Source organism: Artibeus jamaicensis, unplaced genomic scaffold (assembly GCF_021234435.1).
Source record: "Artibeus jamaicensis isolate MK-2021 breed Jamaican fruit bat unplaced genomic scaffold, CSHL_Jam_final contig_233, whole genome shotgun sequence".
Classification (NCBI taxonomy): Eukaryota; Metazoa; Chordata; class Mammalia; order Chiroptera; family Phyllostomidae; genus Artibeus; species Artibeus jamaicensis.
The window spans coordinates 2,239,612-2,261,758 of NW_026521486.1; the positions used below are offsets into that span (position 1 = coordinate 2,239,612).

A 22,147-nucleotide genomic window follows, 5' to 3' on the forward strand; every position below is an offset into this window, starting at 1 on the left:
AATCATGACATGCACGACAAGCATGGAAATGTCTCTAGGCAAGAATATGTCATGTCATGAAAGTAAAACTGGTTTCTCTAAACTTGGCTGTGGACTTGAAATGGCTGAACAGCACACATCCTACCTGTGGTCTGCACACTGCAAGCGCAGCACGGACACTCGGTGGTTCAGGCGCCTCTGGCAACAACCCAACTGAGGACATGGTGGAGACCTTGGCAGATGGGGGGGGGGGTGCAGTGAGCAGGGCAGCCAACTTGGAGCCAAGGTAAGGCAGGGGCCCTGGAGGCTCGGGACGATGAGGGGTGATGTGGTCTGTAGGCTGCACAAGGGCCCCCCAGCACCTGGCCTTCTGTTAGTCTCTGCTGCACGACCTTTGAAGTGCCAAATCCACTCTGAATTTGTGCATTGAGTCACAAAGGCTGAACTCTGCATTTTCATCTCTTTTACACATTTACATAGTCACCAAATGGTGCACACACACTTCTGACAAATGCCAGTTTAATAAACGCAGCCTCTGCGAGGGTGAGTCATTGGAGAGAGAGTTAATAGTGCCTAATTTTCTAATAAGGCCAAGCTGACATGTCTATAGAAACTCTTAGAGTAACACATAAACATAAAACACCAGTTACATGAGAATTCTAATCACAATTCTGATTTGATTACTAAAATCTCAGAACAGTCTGTCACACAAGGTCAGGAGAGTCAAAGCTCCCTGCACCTTCACCACGTCGGCCGAGTGTTCTCACCTTGAAACTGCTGGACGCAGCTTTTTAAGACTGAACACAAATCTGTCTGAAGGGGAACACCAACAGGACACATTTCTTTCTCTCCTCGACGTGCTGAATGAAACATCCACTTTTCCCTTGTAGAGTATGTTCTCCAGGGGGTTCCCAAAGAGGAACCACAAAATTCTAACTCTGACTAAATGAGGGGACCCCACTCCACCCCTAGCTGGGAGCTTCGGGCATTCCCGGGCATGAGGGAAAGCGGAGGCAGCTTCCCAACGAGCAATGGAAGGCTCACCACTGCCCACCCCTGCTGAGCAGCTGGCGCTGCCCTGGCGAGCACGTGAGCACAGGGCTCTGAGACGTTCTGTTGGGGGCGGGGGAGGAGGAGGATGCAGCTGAAAGTTGCCAGGACTGACATTCCAGCAGAGGAGAGACACGCCCGCTGCCGCCACTGCCAGAGGCCTGCCAGTCTGATTCTTCCTGTTCACACCCCACCGCCTACTGCCTGCCCAGCCGTCCCCAACCCCCGCCCACACCGCCCAACCCCCAGGCTGTGGAGCTGCAGGTATAGCTGCAGTCATTCCCTGCCACGAAAAGGAGGGAGCACCTGCGGGAATTTCTCATCCAGCAGAGTCCCCGGCCCTCTTTGGCTCCCTCTGCCTCCAGGAGTCTTGGACCCTGACCGTTGGGATGGAAGATGGAGACTCAGCTCTCACTGCTCAGCCCCTTAACTCTGCCACCGAGAGGATTTATTTTTCAAGTTACCTGTTGGATTTTTCCAGTAGGTAAATTCAACACTGTCACTAAATCTTACCAAGTAAACAACAGTGAATCATTCCCAGAAATTAGTCTCACGCTAAAACCAATTATTCAAATACCGGAGAGTAACACGAGCTAAGTGCCACACGGGGAAGGATTTGTAACATAAGATGCACAACACTACAAACAGTTCGACCTCCAAGGACAACTGCAGCCCCCTGCCCACCTCCCACAGTCACCTCTGACGGGCCACTGGCTGGCTCTCTGCAGGGCTCCGCAGGGCCCTCCATTCGGCCTAACAGCTTCCACAGGAATGTCCGGTCAAACAAATCCTGGAAATGCCCTTTAAGAAGTTGTCATACCTAGTTAGCTATTTTCTTTCAATGCTAACAGTTTACTATAGTTCAGTTTTCTTTAAGAAAGATATCTTTTTGGAAATGTCAGTCAAGGCTGCACTCAGAATATTAGTTACTTAAAATAGTTTGGATAAGCAAAGAAAGTCCTAGTTGAGGCTTATTTACAAAACGCGTCTTAATTTCTACACCTGAAAGATCCATTTGGAGGCTGCACGCGTGCACCTGCACAGCAGAAACCGGACCTAGGGTGCCCACGGGAGGCCGGCTAAAGGCTCCTTCGAGCCTCTGGCTGCCGTCACAGCCAGCCGGACCACGCCACGTGGCCCAACACGGAAGGAGCCGGAGTGGGAGTGGGGGCCATGGAGCCTAGTCAGGGGGCCTGGTCTGGGCCACGCCTTCCAGGTTCTTATGTGGCACCACGGCCGGCTGGCTGTGTGTGATCTTGGGCCTCCGTTTACACATCTGTGAGGTGGGGCGGTAATGCTGCCCACTCCAGGAAATGCTGACAGATGAAGGGGGAGGGCTTAAAAGTCTGTCCCCCAATAAGCACTGGACAATGCTTGCCTCCACTGAGATTGCTCGTTTTAGGCCTAATTTACTTTTCCAGGCTCTTAAAGGTTGGAATTTTATTTTTTCAATGTAAGTGGCCAAGGCAAGGGATGCCTTTTCTCCAAATTAAAATGCAGACACTTCCAAATGCAGGTAAACGATCACTATCAGTGGCACAAAGAGTGAGCCGTGACGGACTGCCGTGACTAACCACAGTGTTTTGGCTTCATGAGGAAGGAGGCTGGGTCTCCTGATCATCTGATCATCTTCATGGCATTTGCTCTCAGGAAAAAAACAAAAATGCATGACCTAAATATGTAAAAGACTGAGAAAAGCTTCAGAGGGCCCTAGGAAAATGATTCCCATGCAAAAATCCCAGGGGGTAAGAACTACCGAGAGAGGAAGGAGAAGGAGGGGAGAGAACAGGAGCAGGCCAGGGGAGAGCAGTGAGAAAAATGACATCCCAAAGACCAGAAGTAATAGAAAACAATCTGAAAAAGAAACTAAATAAGTAAGGCTGAAGACAAAACATGGAGATGGCATGAAAGAATAACTGGACTGGGGGAAGCACTGGAGGTCGTTTAGAGATAAACGACGCTCCCCCGACTCTCCTACAACTCGAAGCTCTGCCTGCAGCATCCAGCGCCCACCAGCATGGCCAACAATGCCCGGCTCTCCAGCCCCGTGCCCCTACCCTGCCCTTCTGCACCCCCCTCCTACCCCACACATCCCAGGTGAGTCCAGCACGCAGCAGGTGATCCCACACACCTGCTCACAGGTGCTGCTCTGCCTGCCTGCCTGTGCTCTAACGCCCAGACCCAAGAGGATCTTCCCGAAGATCCACAGTGAGCCACTCATACCAAGCATTTAGCATGTCACTGAGTCCTCTGCATACACTGCTTATTCTACTGTTGAAACAATCCCTTTCCCACCCGTCTCCCCTTTGCACTGAGAATTGCTGGAGAGAGCCCTGGCCACACCCCTGCTGCACCCCCACGCCTGGAGTGCCAGCTGGTGTGCAGCACGCAGCAGACACAGACCTACTGAACTGGAAGCTCTGCACGCGGTGATGAGCAGCACGCTCATTCCTATCTGGAGTCAACATGGTCTCTGACTTTTAACTGCAAACAGCAGCAGATTTAAATTCAAACTAAAAGCCACAGCTGCAGACTAAATCTCATTCTTGGTCCCTTAGAATGTGATGGGTATGAAGTTAGACTCCATCAGAAGAGAACAAGAGACACAAGAGGCTTATAAGCCAGTGTGGCATAGGGCCACAATAGTGACTTTTGGTGATGACAGGGAAAAAAGTCCTTTATTGGAACGTGACTTTGATCCTCCTAATTTTCAGTGCTGCCAGGAAAAAAAAAACCTAAATATGCTGGAGATCAAAACTGTTTTTTAGATGTGTGACAGACAGTTCCATTTTATTTTTTTATAAAAGGAGAGAACTCTTAAACATTTGAAATAAGAGCACTTTTTCATTTAACCAAAGAAATGAAGCCTGGGGAGACAGACAGAAATTTCACAATGCCAAAAGCACTCCGAGTGTCATCAGGTTGGGACCCGGAACAGAAGCCCCCCACACACACGCACTCGGCGGGGGCAAGAGCCCAGGTCCGGACACCTCCCAGCCAAGGCCGGGTGTGAGCCCCGCCCCCGCGATGGGAAGGGGCTGCTCGCTGCACAGAGAACAGTCTTCAAGTCCTCTCTCTCACTCACACACACCCCTCACCGCCGCCTAGCAACCCCAGCTCAACTCTTAATTGTTAGTAGATCCCATGCTAATGTTTCAGTTTTTCAAATCTTCCAATTAAAAATATAATTGGAATTGTAACTATTAGAGCCCCAGGCCTTGGCCAAGGAAATGTTAAGATGGTGTTCTACTATCAAAGGAGGATAAAGAATTATTTCAGTCACTAATGAACTACGCATTTCTCTCCCAATCACAGAGGAAAACAGGAATTCTATACACATGTCCCTTTCCTTTTAAAATAGTATGTTTTTATGAAAGCGATTCACGTTCACTGTGAAGATTACAAAAATTACACAGTAAAAAAAAACAACCAATACTTAATTGTACCAGCCAGAGATAACTATTATTTTTTAAAGATTTTACTTATTTACTTTTAGAGAGAGGGGAACAGAGAGACAGAGAAGGAGAGAAACATCAATGTATGGATGTTTCTTGCACACCCTGCACTGGTGACCCCGCCCACAACCCAGGTACATGCCCTGACTGGGAATTGAACCGGCAACCCCTTGCTTCACAGTCTGGCACTTTACCAAGGAGAAAACTGCTATTATTAATGTTGCAGTACATTTCTTTGGGGTCATTCTGTCACCACGTGAGTATCCGTGGACCTTAACTATACATATAACACAGACACAAAGTACACGGAGGTTAGGCCTGCCAGGCACAGTACCGTGTCCCACTTGGAACCCCCAGTGACTGTGGCATCACGAGCACGCATGCCGTTCTCTGAAAACACGGTTGTCCCTGCACGAGTATCACAGGGCCGTGATGTTGAGAAGCACTTGCAGCTGGGTGGAAGCGGGCTGCGGTGGGGGCGCCGGTACCGCCGAAGGAGCCTGGCTCGGCGCACACCTCGCGTGCAGTGACCGTGGGCAGTGACGGAGCACTGTCTCACGCCTCACACAGCTCACCCAGCGCCTGTATCACCGCCCTCTGCCATGACCCCTGAAGTGACTGCTTTCAGTTGGGTAAACTAAGTCACTGGGAGGCTGAATAATCTGCTCAAGATCACCCAGCTTCTATTATTCAACAGAAGCCGGGTTTAAACCTGTGTGGGCTGATTCGAGCCCAAGTCCTCCATTTATTTATAATCAAATCTCCCATAATTCTTGTCATTTCTAACACATAAACTTTTTTGCTTATTCTGAAAAATCAATAAATCACTACTTCATGGTTCCATCTTTAACCCTGTACACTTTAATCAACCCCAACTTCATATTCGAGTGTGTTACAAGTGAGGTTGACTTTCCCAAACGGCCAGTTCCCTACCCCCGGTTCTCCTTTGAAGTGAGCTTTCCTTTCTATCTGGGTCACTGGGCCACCCTTGTTGCATGTTAACTTCTTGTATCTTCTCGGCAGACTGGTTCTCTTCCAGGAACCTAAATCCTGGTTTCCCCCTCAGCGGGATTTTCACTGGTCTGGCAATAAACAAATCAAGGAATTTAAAAACAACTAACATCCTCAGGGTCCCACACTTCCTTCCAGGAACAAGGCCCAGCTCTCAGCTATGTGGCTGCTTTCCCCTTACTGAAGTCTGAGCGTCCTGGGGGGATGCTGTGAAATACTCATGTTCCCTGTTAAAAACGAAACCTGTGGAAAAAGCGCAGTTATCTAGATGTCCCCAGGCGGCACAGGGAGGAGCAGAGCAGCAGTTAAGAAAACGGGTGTCCAGGCCTTTACAAATGCTGGGTTGCCACGGCCAGATGACTGTCCCAAGTCTTCTTTGGGTATGTGGGACATGGGTGCATTATGTGTCTCAGAAACAGCATGTCCCTGGAAGGCGGTTCTCTACTCGCCTCTTAGGGAAGGTAGATCCCACTAGAGAAGGTCGGGCCGCAGAGAAGCCGCCCGGCGAGAACTGAGAAACGCAGCTGCTGCCAGGACATTTCAAGTTGGTCCCATGTGTGCTCTCACAAAAGGTGTCCCTCTAGGAACTCACACAAAGTTGACCAAAGTTTTCAGAAGACGAACCTCGAATGTCTTTTTCTGGTGAATACGGAGCACCGTGGGAAGGAAGAGCTTGGACTTCAGAGTCAGAATTCAGCCGGTGACTGCTCCAGGTGAGTAACCGAACTGCTGGAAGGTTTGGTTCATCAGGAAAAGGGGCACTCACCACCTGTCCATCATTGTTCCCACTACATACTGGGGGATGGTGTGTTCCGCCTTCAAGGAGCTTACAGCCTTGGGAGCAAGACAGTGGTCCGGGGAGCCAGGGGAGAGGCACGGGGCCCCCTGCCTAGTCAGCATACACACCAGTAACTGATAGACAGTAGTAAATTGTTCCATTTTATGGACCTGCTTAGCTGATCCTTCTTTTTAAATGATGGTACACACTACCTGGACGATGTGGCTGTTAGTTGGAGCATTAGTCTGTGAACCAAAAGGTCATGGGTTCAATTGCTGGTCAAGGCACATACCTGGGTTGTGGCTTGGGTCCCCAGTCAGGGCACATGCCTGAGGCAACCGAGCGGTGTCCCTCACTTCAATGTTTTCTCCCCCCTCTCTCCTCCCTTCCCCTCTCTAAAAAAATGAAAGAATGAGTGAATGAATAAATAAATGTACGCCTTTTCTGCAAAAGAACAAGCTGATCCCTCCAGGACAAGACAGAGAAAGGAGGTTTTGGGTCTTGAAAAAAACCTGCAGCTGCAGCCAACCCAGCCTCGACGTGTGTCCTCCCGACAGGAATTTTAATTTCATTTACTGTAACAGGAACTGTAAGTCCAGGAAACACACAGTGACAGCTTGATTTATGGATTTTGACATATTTCTTGAACTGGGATTACACTACAAAAGAAAGTGGAATTCTAAGCAAGTCAGATCTTGCCTATACATTCAATCTTGGAATCAATAAGCTGGGACTCCATGCAACGTCTCTGACAGGGGAAAGCACATGGGCTGAGATGGGCCGAGTCCCCGCAGTGTAAAAGTTCCTCAGCCGCTCTCAGAAGCGAGCTAGAACCGTTTGGTGTCCACACCGAAAACACTCGAGCTCCTGACGAGGTTCTAACACAAGCCAAATTGGACCGAGAAAGCACTTATGGTGAAACTGACAAGAAGAGAAATGACTCCCCTCCTAAAGAAGGTGCTCCTATTTGCTTTCACTTTACTTCCTCCAAGAAGTCCCATCTATTAGAAAGTAATGCACACAGAGTAGCAAATGTGGGGATTACTTTAAACTTTGTAAATAGCCAGAATTTAGAGGAACATTAATTTTTGAAGTTATTTTTTACCACATGTCTTTGTTTGCAAAAATAGTCAGGATATAAAATATCCTTTCCAAGGATATTTTATAGAAAAATATCCTTGAAAAGGAGGGTTGTATCTTATTTGCTTTATATTTTCAGAACCTAAAGCTGTGCTCTGTATGTACCAGCCACTCCACAAATATTTTAAAAACTAATTCACATTCAAGAAAAATTTACTGAGTGCCTACTATGCAGCAGGTACACCTTACACTTAGAGGTAAGAAGGGCAAAATATTTTAATGAAAAATGTGCCATGAAGACTCTTTACGTATGTAAATAACCTGCCCTCGCATGGATAACTCTGGATCAAAGTGGCCCAATGGCTGCACTTCCACGATGAGTTCTTCCAGACAGCGCCACCTGCCCTTTAAATGACATTGTGCCTGTGACGAGAGTGTCCTGTGTGCTTCTGTGTGAACACATGGGACCAAACATGCGTGAGTGTGAGGAGTCCTTTCTCTTGAGGAGGAGGAAGGGATACAGAACAGCGCTTCCATAAAACCTTTGGCGTGAAGGATTCGACAGCCAAAACCGTGGATGGTTCATCTTAGTCAAGGTGATGTCTTTGAAAGAAAGAGAAGGCAGGTAATTTAGATCACTTGCCTGTCTACTCTGGAAAAAAAATGCATGCAGCTTTGTTTAAAAAAAAAGGTTTGATTTTCTTTCCTAATAAAGCATTCACTTAAAGAATTTATGACAAGAGTGAAAAAGAATGGGGAAGGAAAAAAGAAACCATACATTCCTATTCTAACAAAGAGGCCAAGGAATGCTTTCTCCGTGTTTACAGCGTGATGCCATGGGCTTCTTAAGGCAGAAAGCAGAACGAAATCTCCGCATCAGGAGCATAAAGGTCTCAGGTAAACTGATCACCGCAGAGGTGGCGAGGAAATGCCAAGGGAGCTGAGCACCCAAACAGGGAAGAGACAGAGTCGTCGGTATGAAGAGCACCCACCTCCCAAGCTGGGGATGGGAAGTGGAGCCCTCCCTTCACAACTCAGGACGCAAACACTAAGTCTGCCATGTGCACAGACGTGGCAGTGCGAGATACCAGTGTGGATGGGGTGACACCCACTGCTGTGCAGATTCCCCACCCGAGGCTGGCACCTGACTCTCCTGAGTCTTGCCTGAGGACAGGAGTAGAAAGGAAGCAGGTCACCCTTCCTAGGACCGCGGAGCCCCTGGCCGTTGGGCTCCCATTCCTGCTGAGAGCCGCTCCTGGCACTGCCAGTGCAGAGGGTCACACCCTCCCCTGCTCCTTTCCAACGGGCCTCCACACGCATCCCTGTGAGATCTGCGCCCGCGCCTGCATGGGCTCACCTGGGAAGGCAACTGTCTCCTCCAGAGCACACAGCACATTAAACCAGTCTCCCTCAGCCTTGGCCTCTTCACTTAAAAATGGTGATAGTGATCTTTTTGGCTTTTTCCACAGAGGTGTTGTATGGCTCCAGTGAACTAACGTGGACGGAAAGGACTTTGGAACAGGGAAAGCACCAGGAGTCCAAAGCATGCCATCCAGGTGGGCACCACCCCCGACACACCGATAAACTCAGACAAGCACAGAGACCCTGGGGGCTCGACTGGCTTCTGATCCAACCTCGAAGCACTCAGGTGAAACATGTGACTCCGGGAAATGCGTCATGAGTAACTTTGGGATTCCAGTTCCAAGCAGCAAGAACGGTCTCCAGATGCTCTCAGAGCCAAAGCTTCTCAGGTAGAGACGCCTGTCTGTCTCATCCATCCAAGGACCCCCAGGTAGGGCGGGCTCCCACTGGACGAAGGGATGGATGGGAGACAGAGACGTGTGCATCACCAGACGGCCCAGCTGTGCTTGAGAGGTCTGGCTAGATTTCTGTAGTTTCTTAAAACTGCTCCTCCAAATTCTTGGAAAGCTCCTGAATGAGAGGCACCTGGCACAGGGGAGAGAGCCTGGGAGCTCGCAGCCAGACCAATCTGAATTCCACTCTGAGCTCTGCAGCTCACAAACAGAATGGCGGCTCCCTAATGTGGGGTCAGCAGGCCTGCCCCACAGAACAGGATGCAAGGGTTACATCAATAACACCCGTAACTCACTAGGCACAACGCTGGGATACAGCACACACTAAACAAACCCCTTTTTTCTTCTGAGTAAAGGATGGACTAAGGCTGGATGATACAAAATCCCCCCAACTCAGCTCTTTAATGTCAGGACTGAGGCAGAGCTCAATGTGGGTAGAAATGGGAGAATCCATCCGGACAACCCAATGAACACTGAAGGCTGGTGATAAAGCTTGTTGTACAGTCACCATTTCTCCCCAAGTTGCAACACAAGCCATGCGAGTCCATGTGAATTCCACCCCTTGAGCGAGCAAAAAAGCTGGTGTCTATAACACTCAGCTGAATTCAGGTTTCGACAACCAGAGTACAGAAGCTTCTATCACTTTCAGAATAGGACTGTGATTCTGTGTCTGATTCTTCAGAAGAAAAAAAAGTTCTCAAGGCAATGCTTCCATCTTGAGGCCTTTGTTGGCACAGGTAAGAAGATGGGAGAAACAGAGGCACTCCTATTCTCAAAGAACAAACTCCTCGCCTTCGAGAGTGTTTGCTCAGAAAGCAGCAGTGCTATTAGCAGCGGTCCCCCGGAGGGAGCACAGTGCTGCCTCCCTGCGAGCCCCGCGGCTACAGCCGCGGCAGGGCAGCACTGGGGGCGCACTCCCTGCTCCCTGTTCACTCACGGCGCAGCCTGAGCTGGGATGCACGAGCTATTTCATAAGGCTTTTAAAGGTCCTACATTTTATTCCTGTAAGAGGCCAATCCGAAGTAGCAACAAAAGAATAATCAAACAAGAAAAAGTACCTCCTTTGTGCTCAAGAAAGACCGTCTTGGTCATTAAAGGGGCAAAGTGTTTTATTCTGTATAAGCTCTCGTACAAAGAACAGGCCAGTGATTTTCCGGCCTGCGTGGACGTGCGGAGGAGCAGGAACAGCTCGCAGAACAGAAGAACAGGTTGTTCAGCGTTTGTTCTGCGACGTGTCCAGTGGGAGTTACTCCATTTTCAAACGCTGATGGACGCGTGACCTCAAAATTGAGCAACCTAAGGTGAATATTCTATTCTCAGTCTTTTGTCTCCTTTGTTCTTTAGACTGGATCATGTCTACTGATTTCTCCCCAAGTACACTGACTCTTCTTTACTCCAGAGTCTCTACTGAGTTGTTAGCCTCATTCAATAAATCTTTCTAAATTTTACTTTGGAAACCGTATTTTTCAGTTCTAGAATTTCCAGTTGGTTCTTTTTTTTTTTCAGTAGTTTCGATCCTTTGCGATATGCCGCACTCTTTGCATTCATTAAAAGCGTGTTCTCCTTTACATCCTTGAGCACAATTACAACTGCTTTAAAATCCTTGCCTGCTAAGCCTAACACCTGGGTCACTGCATGGCCAATCTCTGTCAGTAATCTGCTCTTTCCTTGAGAATTTTCCTGTGTCGAGTTAGTCTGGATTGTGTGCTGGACACTGTGAGTGCTGTGCTGTGGAAACTTCCCATTCTACTAAGCTTCCCATTCTACTCGATTCCTCTGAAGAACTTTGTTATTTTGCTTCAGCAGGCAATTACCTTAGCCGGACTTAAGCTGTACAGTCCTTAGAGTAACTGCTCCAATCTCAACACAAGGATTCTATGCTCAGCCTAGCTGTGCGCTGCCTGCCCCACGTGTGTGACTCAGACACCAGCAGGGGTGCAGAGGTTGGCACAGAGAACTTGGGGCCCGCTTTACCCTTCCCAGGATGTCCTCCTTCACCATCCAATGGCTGTGGCTGCTTCGACCTGTTGCTCGATTCTTTGAGCTGAAGGGTCTGTGGACTTTCTCTCAGTTTTAACTGCCCTGCACGATGCATACTGTGTCTTGTTCCAAGTGCCCCATTCGACTCCAAATCTGTCCCGTGAGAGTTAAATTTGAGTGTCCTCACGTAGCTATCTTATGTCCAGGGTTTACATAATAATTTGTAGGAAGATCAGTCTAATAGTAGTGTATGGGGCCAGTAACAAAAGCAGAGCCTGTGCAACTTAGTTATTCCACCCGATTCTCTCTTTTCCTCACCACATAGCAGGGGGGTTGGATTCTGGGAGAGCCAGTGGGACAGGCTCTTCCTGATTCCTGCGCGGTCAACCGGGCAACTGGGAAACCCATGTGAGAGTCACTCCCATGGTGGGTTCTCAACACAGGCCTGGTGCCTTGTTCCCTAGTCTCTCTCTGTCCTCACTGCATAGCATCCTCCAGGGCTTCTCCACAGTAACCTGGCAACTCAAGGCACGACGACCTCAGGGAGTCTGTACTTCTTACCAGTGACTGGCTTCTTCAAAGAGGCGAGAAGTGGGGCCTGCCCGGCCAGTCTAGGCTTTAGCCACGATGGCCCAGGGCCACTCCTACCGTATCTCATTACTCACAGTCACCACAGAGCTTCAGTCATCCTAATTCAAGGGATGGAGAAAAACACGCCAACCCCTCATGGGGGAGCGGCCAAGTCTCACTACATGGAGACACACAGAATGATAGACATCTGTGTGGCCATCTTGGAAAAACGTGATCTGCCACACACATACTCTCTATGTGACAAAGCGACACAGATGCTGCCGAAGTGAAGCTCAAGGAAGACACGGCAGGTTGGTCAATGGGAAACACGTGGGCCTGTTCTCCTGCCGCCTTGCTCCATCACCCTCTCATATTAGCAATAAAATGATCTCTAAGCCGTTAAGTATAAAATAGGTTTCCCATGCAATCTGCTGAGTTTCCAAAGACTTATACTTATATCCATTTCAAACTCCTAGAGGAAATGCTTATGACGCAACTGTACAAAATGAAGAGTACAGATGTAAGTTAAGGTGTACCTGTTTTTTCTTAAGATGATGTCCGTAATATCAGTAATAACTACTGTTTATTAAGTGTCAACTGTGTGTCTGCAATTTCTAAGCTTTTCAAATACCTATTTTTACTGGCTGTCCTCTACATGACGTATAGGAGTGTGTAAGTACAGAAGTTTAGGGCAAAGACTGACCACTTACGAGAAAGGAGACTGGCTCAGACACATTAAGGACAAATGATGCAAATCACAAAACCACAAACACTGGCACAGACGAGCACGGGGCCTGGTGCTTCCCTGCGGGCACGTGCACACTCACACACACACACACACCTCAAACGCCTGTCTAAGCACTTTAAGCTTTCACTGCAAAACGGCAAACAGATTCCAATTCTAAAAACGACACTGTCAATGAAGCCGCATGTGTGTGGCCCTCAGGAAGAGGCACTCCCACCTTGTCTTGGTTGTCTTTACTCCTGTAGCACAGGTTTCCGATCAGACGGATGAGGTGGGACTTGAAGCCCTCGGCCGCGCTGCTGACGTCACCTTCCGCCCTCACACAGCCGGAGGCACTGAAGAGGTTCGTGCCGTCATTGCCAGCTGCGTGGATCAGCCGTAAAAGCTCTAGAACGGAAAGAACAAACTTCATTTCCATAGAGGAATTTTTAGTATTCTAAACTAGTTTTCCATACACAAATCATTTATTTTAATGGGTTAAAATAAAATAAAGTAAGAGATCTGAAAGCTTTCTTTAAATAACGATTAAAAGACTCTTCTGTTTTTGCTTTAAAATTTGTCATGACTGATTTTAAGGACACAAGCTATAATGATCACCCCAACCTGGGCTTCCTATTTATCCACAGAGGAAAGTGAGCTCAAAATTTCTCACCACCTTCCTTGGAGAAGGGTTCTGACTTCACCGTCTCCGTGAGAGAACCGAGGTGGTAGCCAGCCAGCCACGCCTGGAGGCCGCAGGGCTCAGTAAGGGGGCGGCCGTCCCGGAGGCTCCCCGTCCTCTCACGGGACCCCCTCCGCAAACCCATCGGCAGCAGGTGCCACTCTCAGAGCGGTCAGTGGTTTCAGAGTGGGGACGGCTACCGTGCCTTCCCATAGGGGCGCGTCCTCCCAGGCTCGTGGTGTTTTAATTGTCACTAAAAGCACTGAATGCAAAACCAAAGCACTGACAGGAGACCCTGACTGTCGTCTGCAGCTCTCCCCTAACCCACCACCCATCCAGCAGGACTCAGCCCTCTTGGCACACGGGCCTCCAGCACGAGCACCATCTCTTGCACAGAAGAAGCAGGCGGCAGCGGAGCGCAGCGCCACAAGCGTGGCTGGGCACAGGGACCCAGCTGCCCGAGGTGCTTCACCAACAGTTTCTTAGCAAAGATGGTAGCATCTCAAACACTAGTGTCTTGTTTAAAAACAACTCTCTTACAAGAATCGAATACACAATTATTATGTGTAAGCCCCATTCTTTGTGCCCCATAAACATAATTAAGGGAAACTTTGACTAACAAATTTGGTGAAACTGTGGTAATATAAAAATTACCATCATCACCATCATCATCATTATCACTGAACCAGGCCCCACTGTCGTCACAGCCCCTGCTGGCGAAACGCCCCCATGCGTGCGCCCTGTGTGACAGGCACTGGGACCCCCACGCCCTGATGCAGGGAAGTGGCAAAAGCTGTAATTCCTCTCAGGAAAGACTATTTCCCCAAATCTCAAAAATATAACAATACCCTGAAAATTACAGACCTGTGTTTGAACTTCAAGTACAATACGACAAACCAAAGCTTTCTCGACTGAAAACAGGAGCTTGTGAGGGCCAACTCACCAATGCCCCTCTCCAGCAGGCCAGGGTAACCCTGCAGGTGGCCGAGCAGGTCTGTGTTCGCCGTCATCTCGCACAGGACGTCCAGGAGCCTGATCGTGGCCAGTGCCTCCTGAAAAGGAAGGAAACATGAGTTTTTTAGCCGCGCCAACAATGGGACTGCCATAAGCAGCAGTAAGAGAGGGAACCGTCACAGTGAGTATTACAGAGGCTGTGCTCCCACCACAGCGAGGGAGAAGGGGAACCGCCCAGACACGACAGAACGGCGAGGAATACACACACACCGGTCATGCGCTCTGATGGCAGACACCATCAGGAATGAGCGGTGACGTGTCATTTTGTATCGTGGAGCCGAGAATCAGAAAGGTTCCTATCCAAGCAAAAATGCCTCCCAACCATGGGATAAATGTTCAGAATTACTAGCTATGCACATAACATTTATGCAAATACTTTCTTTTTAAAGTATCCCAACAAGCAAGTTCTACTTTAAAGATACAAATACCCCATGAACTACATTAATTCCTTGTCACAGGAATCCTTTAAAATGCTGTGGTTGAAAGAACTCTGGCTACAAGAATGTGTATTATTTCTGGATAAATATAAATGTATACGCAGTATCTTGATAAGATGGAAAATATATTATTTGAAAATGTTCACATAACTACTCAGAGTTTATTTCTGAATAGACTGCATAATCAAGAAACTACGAACTACCAATGACACAGCAACAAGGGCTCAAATGAAATGTTAAAATGCAATGTTTGCAGACTTTGAGCTAATTTTTAAAGTACACAATATTTAACAAAATGTGGTAGATGCTGTAATTTTAGTAATAAAGATAACATTCTTCAGAATAAAAATAAATTCCTTTTGCTATTTCTAAATGTGTATTTATTATTCTCTAGTATATTTAAAGGTACTATTTTAATATAGCATATAAAATCTCAATAAATAGCAAGAAAAACCCATTTTTAACACCTTGCCTCTATCATTTTATTTAATAGCTTTACCTGCTAGTTAAAAAATCTGGGGCAAATACTTAGATGAAGAAGTGCAAAGTGAGCACCACCTGTAGGACTCGGGAAACACGGTGCCGTTGCACGGCTGCGGCCCCTCCTTTGTCAGGTGGGTGGACGCCCTGGCTGCTTTGTCCTGAAGGACAAGGGACCTCACCTCCCAACACCCTTTGTCCTTCAAGAAATGGCTGACTGGCTCCAGGTCTGGGGCAGACACACACAGGATGATCCAGGACATCCTGTCACACCAGATGGCAAGAAGCTATCTGAAACTAGTAGTTACGTCGGAGAAAAATCATTAGTGACCTGAGGAGCCCCCCTGGCCAGCAAGGGCACCTCAAAACATTAGGAAGAATTATAGCTACAATGGACTGAAATCAAGTGGTTTTAAAGCCAAGACTTCATAATAATTAAAACAAAACAAGGCACTCGTCATCTTTGGATGACACCAAAAAATCGTCTCATTCCTCGGAATACTGGCAATCAAGGTCAGAGATACAAACTGTACCTTCTATAACCTATGGTTGATTAGGGGAAGATTCCCTGTATAAAATATTGTGGCTAATAAATGAAAAATGAATGATATTTTGCAACCCCTAACAATGAATGGGTCTAGGTTAATAATCATTAACAGCTGCTAACATCACAAAAGAGACAACCAGGTATCATAAGCCTCTTGATAAATGTACATGCCACCAACACTACTTAAATAAGAAAAGAAATGAAAGTAACCCAAATCTGAACAAGCCTCTGGAACTACTATCGTTCACAGGAAATTCAAGGAAAAGAAGGGTGATCTTTAACATAAAAGACCACTATGGAATATATTCATCAAAATCCAAACTTTAGAAGACTCCACAGATAAAACAATCCAACTTCTTCAACAAACAACTAGCACAGAAAAAAAGAAAAAGGAGGAGGAGGAGCAGGGTGGGGCGAGGGGAGGAGGAGGAGGAGGAGGAGGAGGAGGAGGAGGGGGCCTATAAAGGCCCTCATTTGTACCCAAATTCAATGAAATAAACTTCAGGAAAAAGGGGACAATGGGGGTCATATAAATACTACTGATTTGGTACTAAAATTTTATTGTTAAAATTTTAGAATCAATAGTTGTATTTCAGTTATGTGTGAAAAGATTCCTTATCTTTTACATACATATAAAATATTTGCTGATGAATAATGAAATAGCTGTTTTAATCCAGGGCAACTGGAGTAAGAATGGGGGGGGCGGCGGTGGGCGAAAGCCAAGCCATGATGAGCGCGTGCTGGGTTGGAAGTGGAGGTCTGGAAGTCTCCTTCCAGCTCCCTGACGCTATGCCACTAACCAAAGTAAACCCCCCAAACGTACTCTATTTCTTCCTAACACACCCCCAATTTTAACAAATAGAATCCTTTCACTAATAAAGTATTCTAACAAGTATCTGGAAATCAGCAATGAAATAACAGCCAGAAAATATTCTCTTAAAAAAAGTAATGCATTTAAGGAGGAAAAAGGGGAGGGATTTTGAGGAACAAGTATGAAAGACACAGGGATGAGGACTAGGGGGGGAGGAAATGGGAGGGAGGTGGGGAGCACGGGGCAGGGGGCGCTGGGATGGGAGAAACAGACAAAAAACTGTACTTGAAAAATAACTAAATAAAATAAAATAAAATAAAAAAAAAGAGTAATGCGTCACACGCCCTCCCAGCATTTATGAAGCTACATTCACTGAATCAGGCTCCGGGGGGGTCCACAGACAGACACGGGCAAATCAAAGGAAGGAGATTTTCAAGTGGGCAAGAAAGAAAAAAAAGATTTGTCTCCTCTCTAGAAAATCTGCCTTCGACCTTTAGTGTCCTTGGGCTGAGTTCCAACTGTCAGTTGTAGAAAAATGGTAATAAGGCAAACAACTCTTGTGCACCAAAACACCGAGCGAGGACTCGTGTCTGGCTGGAGTGCGACTCAGCATGGCCTCGTGCAGGGGCTGCGTGGCGCGTCTGTCCGTGAACTCAACCCGAACTCAACCCGCACTCTCGGCAGCTCTTTGATTCCAGAAACGGACCCAAAAATGCGTAAGCATTTAATATATGATACAGGTATTAAGTGGAAAGGATGAGTTTATTTGCTAAATGACAGTGATACAATAATGAATGGCTAACATTTAGGGAGCACTAGCTATATACCAGCCAACCCACTAGATGCTTAAATTAAAATACAATTCATCTTACAGGTGAAGAACCTGGGGCACCAGAGAGAAAAATAACATTTCCAGAAGCTGACATCCACTAATAGAAGAAATCATGATCCAAAACCAAGCAGTCACCAAAGATTTCACAATCCTGGATAGTCAAAAGTCATAAATGATTCATTTGGAGCTATACTTCATTCCTTACTCAAAAATAAACTCTAGGTTAATCATAAATGTAGACAAAGCCCTGGCCGGTGTGGCTCAGTTGGTTGGAGCATCATCCCATAAACCAAAGGTTTGTGGCTTCAATTCCCAGTCATAGCACATACCTGGGTTGCGGGTTCGGTCCCCGGTCTTGGCACAAACAAGATCAATGACGCAAACAAGAGGCTGAACAGATCGATGTTTCTGTCTCACATCTATGCTTCCTCTCCCTCTCTCACTCCACCCCCCCAAAAAACCAATAATGACATATTAATGTCATATTAACTTCATATTAATGTCATATTAACTTCAAAAAGTTAACCAAAATGACATATTAATTTCCTGAAATGCTCATTAATAAATGTATATTAAGAGGAAACCAAATATGAAAACAAATGAGTACATGGGTCCTTGGAAAAAGTGTAAGAGAAATTACAAGTAAGATCAGTGAAGGGTTGCACACCCACACATTCTGGTGCCCTACTGGTATGTCATTCAGAAATATTTCTAAAATTTTATTTATTTTTTTAAAATATTTTTTAATTTATTTATCTTTAGAGGGGAAGGGAAGGAAAGAGGGAGAGAAGTATCAATGTATGGTTGCCTTTCATGCGTCCCCTGCTGGGAAGTGGCCTGCAGGGAACCGGTCTGCAACCCTGGTATGTGCCCTGACTGGGAATCGAACCTCGATTGTCTGGTTCGCAGGCCTGCACTCAATCCACTGAGCTACACCAGCCAGGGCCTATTTCTAAAATTTTAAATACATATACCCTCTAACTCAGCAATTCAACTTCCAGGAATTTATAATCCCAAATTTACTTGTCCAAAACTGCAAAGATATTCTTACAAGAATGTTCACCGTAACATTATTTGTAAAGGTTTTTTAAAACAATTGGCACTGGCCAAGTGGCTCAGTTGGTTGGAGCATCATGCTGCACACCAAAAGGCTGTGAGTTCGATTCCCAGCCAGGGAGCGCACAGGAGGCAACTGATTGATGTTTCTCTCACATTAATTTCTCTCTCTCAATCCCTTTCCACCCTTCCTTCTTCTCCAATCAATAGAAGAAGGTGAGGATTAAAACAAATGCAATAAAATAGAAGGCACTGAGCCCGTGCACAAGAATTCCATGTGGCCCAGTCACACCCCAAAGGCTCCACCCCTAATAGCATCACACTTGTGTCTAAGTTTCGACACAGGAAGGGGGAGGGAGGTGAGACCTTCAAGCTCTCATAGGTCCTTATGATATCCTTTAAAGTTTTTTATTTATTAATTTATTTTTAGATAGAGGGGAACGGAGGGAGAGAGGAAAACATCGACGTGTGGTTGCTTCTCACACACCCCCAAATGGGCCCTGGCCTGCAACCCAGGCACGTGTCCTGACTGGGAGTCCAACCAGTGACCCTTTGGTCAACAAGCCAGCACCTAATCCACTGGGCCACACCACCCAGGGCTCTTTTAAAGTTTTTAAAACAGAATTCTCTTCGAGGACCTAGCTGAGTTAGTATATCTCACACACCTCATCGTCATGCTGCTCGGAGGCCAAGTTCAGCACCATCTTGCACTGATCCACGAAGGTGCCTGCAATCAACTCAGCGTGGCTCAGAAACGCAGGCACGTCATCCGAGCTCAGGGGCTCCTCACCTGCTGTTTTGGCGATTATAACGTCCAACAACGTCACCCTATAGAACAAAGACGTTAATGAATACGCGATACTGAAAGTCTACAATGCAAAAAACATTCAAAGAACATGTTAAGAGAATATTTTTACTTTTTAAGTTCCTTACTTTGCTTTTTTATATCTAGCTAGGGAAAATAAATTTTTATGAATAAAATTAATCCTTATCAATTACCTGTGTGTGTGTTTTTTTTTAAATATTTTATTTATTTATCTTTAGAGGGGAAGGGAAGGAGAGAGGGAGAGAAACATCAATGTATAGTTGCCTTTCATGGGTCCCCTGCTTGGAACTGGCCTGCAGGGAACCGGCCTGCAACCCAGGCACGTGCCCTGACTGGGAATCGAACCGCGATTGTCTGGTTCGCAGGCCCACGCTCAATCCACTGAGCTACACCAGCCAGGGCCAATTACCTGTGCTTTAAAATCTTGATTTCTTTGATGTGACTTGACTATAGAAAGAAGCACCTTGTTATATCTATTATTTTGAGCACTGAAATAATTCAACATTTCAGAAATGCCGTCAATTTCAGAACACACCTAGTAATAACAACAGCAAAGTTAAGTGTGCTAACATCCTCTGCTTACTCGAGTAAAGCATCTTACACACATTTTTTCATTTGACCTACACAAAAACTGCGAGGCAGGCATGGCTGTTAGCCTCTCACATGAAGGATGGGGGAAGAAGCCTCACTGGGGTCACCTGCCCAGGGTCACGGTCATGTGTGGCCACATCAGGGTTCAGCCTCTGGCTCCTGGGTCAGGTACCTTGACCACTGGTTTTACTGTCCTTCTCTGGAGGGTTGGCTTTTTTGTTTCATCATTTTCACTTACAAAAAAATATAAATCTGAAGTCCAACCCGTGCCATTTTTTCACATCAACATTAATATTATAGATAAATATTTTTATTCAACATCCTCTTTCCTTCTCTTAGAAGGAAAGAAGAAACAAGTCACACACAGGGCAATCTGTTCGGCACAAATCAAGTGGGACGTTCCTCACAGTGAGTGACATTTTGATTTGGGATTAGATGTATAAATCTTTATTTCTTTTATTCACGTACCAGACGGGGTGTAAGTATCTAAAATGCTCAGCCGATGGAGGACTACACTTACAGTGGGCATGGAGCGTTTCTTAGTGAAAGAAAAATGAACTGCTTACTCCTTCAAGTGAAGAAATAAGTGTTTTGATGGGAAAGATCTTCAGTCTGGAAAAACTACCCACAGGCCTTAGTAATGTTCAAAACTCCTAAAACCTCAGACCCCTTGTAACAGTCATCACTGCAAACTAAAACAAACAACCCCCTCAGCTGAGTACAAAAGAACAACGAACTGCACGGCATGAGGGTGCTTTATTGTCCCTCATTCACGTGGAACCCCTAGCAATGAACGGGCACTCCCAGGCCACACAGCCAGACTCCCACTTGTCCCAGGCAGGACGGCTCTCCAGGAGCGCTGGGCAGATGGCCACCTACCGACTGCGACTCCAAAGAGACCCAAAGCTCTCTCTAAAAATACTCCTTGTATTTTGGGATAATGTGGCTGTTACTGCTGGTGTAAGAAGTCATGCTCCTTGGCTTTTGAAAGTTTAGCACTTAAGATTATTACTGAAAATAAGTGATTTCATGGAAGAAAGCAGTTTTATCAGACGAAGTCACAGGCGCGCAGCGAGCACTGCAGAGGGCCGAGGAACCAAACAGATGGGTGGTGCCTGGGCAAAGGACGCAGCACCTGGCTGACCTTGAATGGGAGGCGGAGTCTTGTGAGGGTTGGGACAGAGGGGGAGGCCCAGGGCGGTGGTGACCGTGGTGACCAACAGACACAGAAAGGCTCAGGGGTCCACAGGAGTGAGGAGAGACCTGGATGCAGGAGCTAAGGAAAGGTGAAGGCAGGTTTTGCCCCCATGACAAGTCCCCGCAGAGGCGGCCCTTCCGAGACCACTCCCTGGCGCAGCAGGTGAGCTCTACCCTCTAGAGCATGATTGTAAGACCCGAGATCTGAGGACAAGGCGAGTGAGCGACTCTGAAGGACAAAAGGGAGAAGTCAGAAATGAATCTTTAAAATATAAAAACATAAACCAAGTTTAAATATCACCTGAGAATAAATCATACTTCATTAAATGATGCTACTTCCATTGAGTCATCTGCCAATTAAAACTTTTTTACTGGCTCCCACTATCAGTGAGTGGGCCCATTTTCTGGGTAGCGACCCCCAAAACTTTGAGGACACTTCTCCATAAAGACATATGCACTGCTCTGTTCACTGAAGCGCTGTCCGCAACAGCTGAGACAGGGCGGAGACACCCTAAGTGTCCTTCAGCCCGTGACTGGGTACAGAAGACATGGGCACTTCTTCATAGGATGGAATGTGGGGCTGGCCAAGAAGGTCGTGCGGTTTCTAAGTAAAAACAAAGACACATTTCTCATCCCCACCAATATCTTTCTTCATTGAACAGCACAGTCACCGTTTTGTTCCACTACCTTCTGCCACCTTCAGGCAACTTCATAATTCCATCTTCCCAAGACTTTTCTGCTTTTTGAGCAAGGAACTGCTCTAGATACCTTTTACAGTCTTCCAGGGAATTGAACTTTTTCCATTACGGAATTTTGCAGAGACCAAAATAAATGGAAATCCAAAGGTGCAAGGTCTGGTGAATACAGTGGACAAATCAGACAAGTTGTAACAGTTTTCGCCTGGTCGTCAAAGAAACATGTGGTCTCACTAATCCTGGTGGAAGATTATGCATTTTCTGTTAACTAATTCCGGATGCTTTTCAGTGAGTGCCGCTTTAAGTTGATCTAATTGGGAGCAGTACTTGTTGGAATTAATTGTTTTGTTTCCTGGAAGAAGCTCATAGTAGAAGACTCCCTTCCAATCCCACCATATACACAACATCACCTTCTTCGGACGTAGATTGGCCGCTGGTGTGGTTGGTGGGGGTTCATTTCACTGGCCCCACCGATCTCTTCCATCCCCCATTATTGTAAAGTATCCACTTTTCATGGCCTATCACAATTTGTTTAAAC

The 22,147-nt window shown here is 46.7% G+C and overlaps 1 protein-coding gene across 1 annotated transcript in view; it reads right to left on the bottom strand.

Moving 5' to 3' along the window:
• Nucleotides 1-22,147, bottom strand: part of ATXN10 (ataxin 10) — a 130,899-nt gene that overhangs the window by 56,006 nt on the left and 52,746 nt on the right. Inside the window, exons 7-9 of the mRNA XM_037160549.2 lie at nucleotides 18,966-19,128; nucleotides 14,067-14,175; nucleotides 12,680-12,849 (exon numbers count right to left, since the gene is read on the bottom strand). Coding sequence (XP_037016444.2) covers nucleotides 12,680-12,849; nucleotides 14,067-14,175; nucleotides 18,966-19,128 — 442 coding nt within the window. The remainder of the gene's footprint in view (nucleotides 1-12,679; nucleotides 12,850-14,066; nucleotides 14,176-18,965; nucleotides 19,129-22,147) is intronic.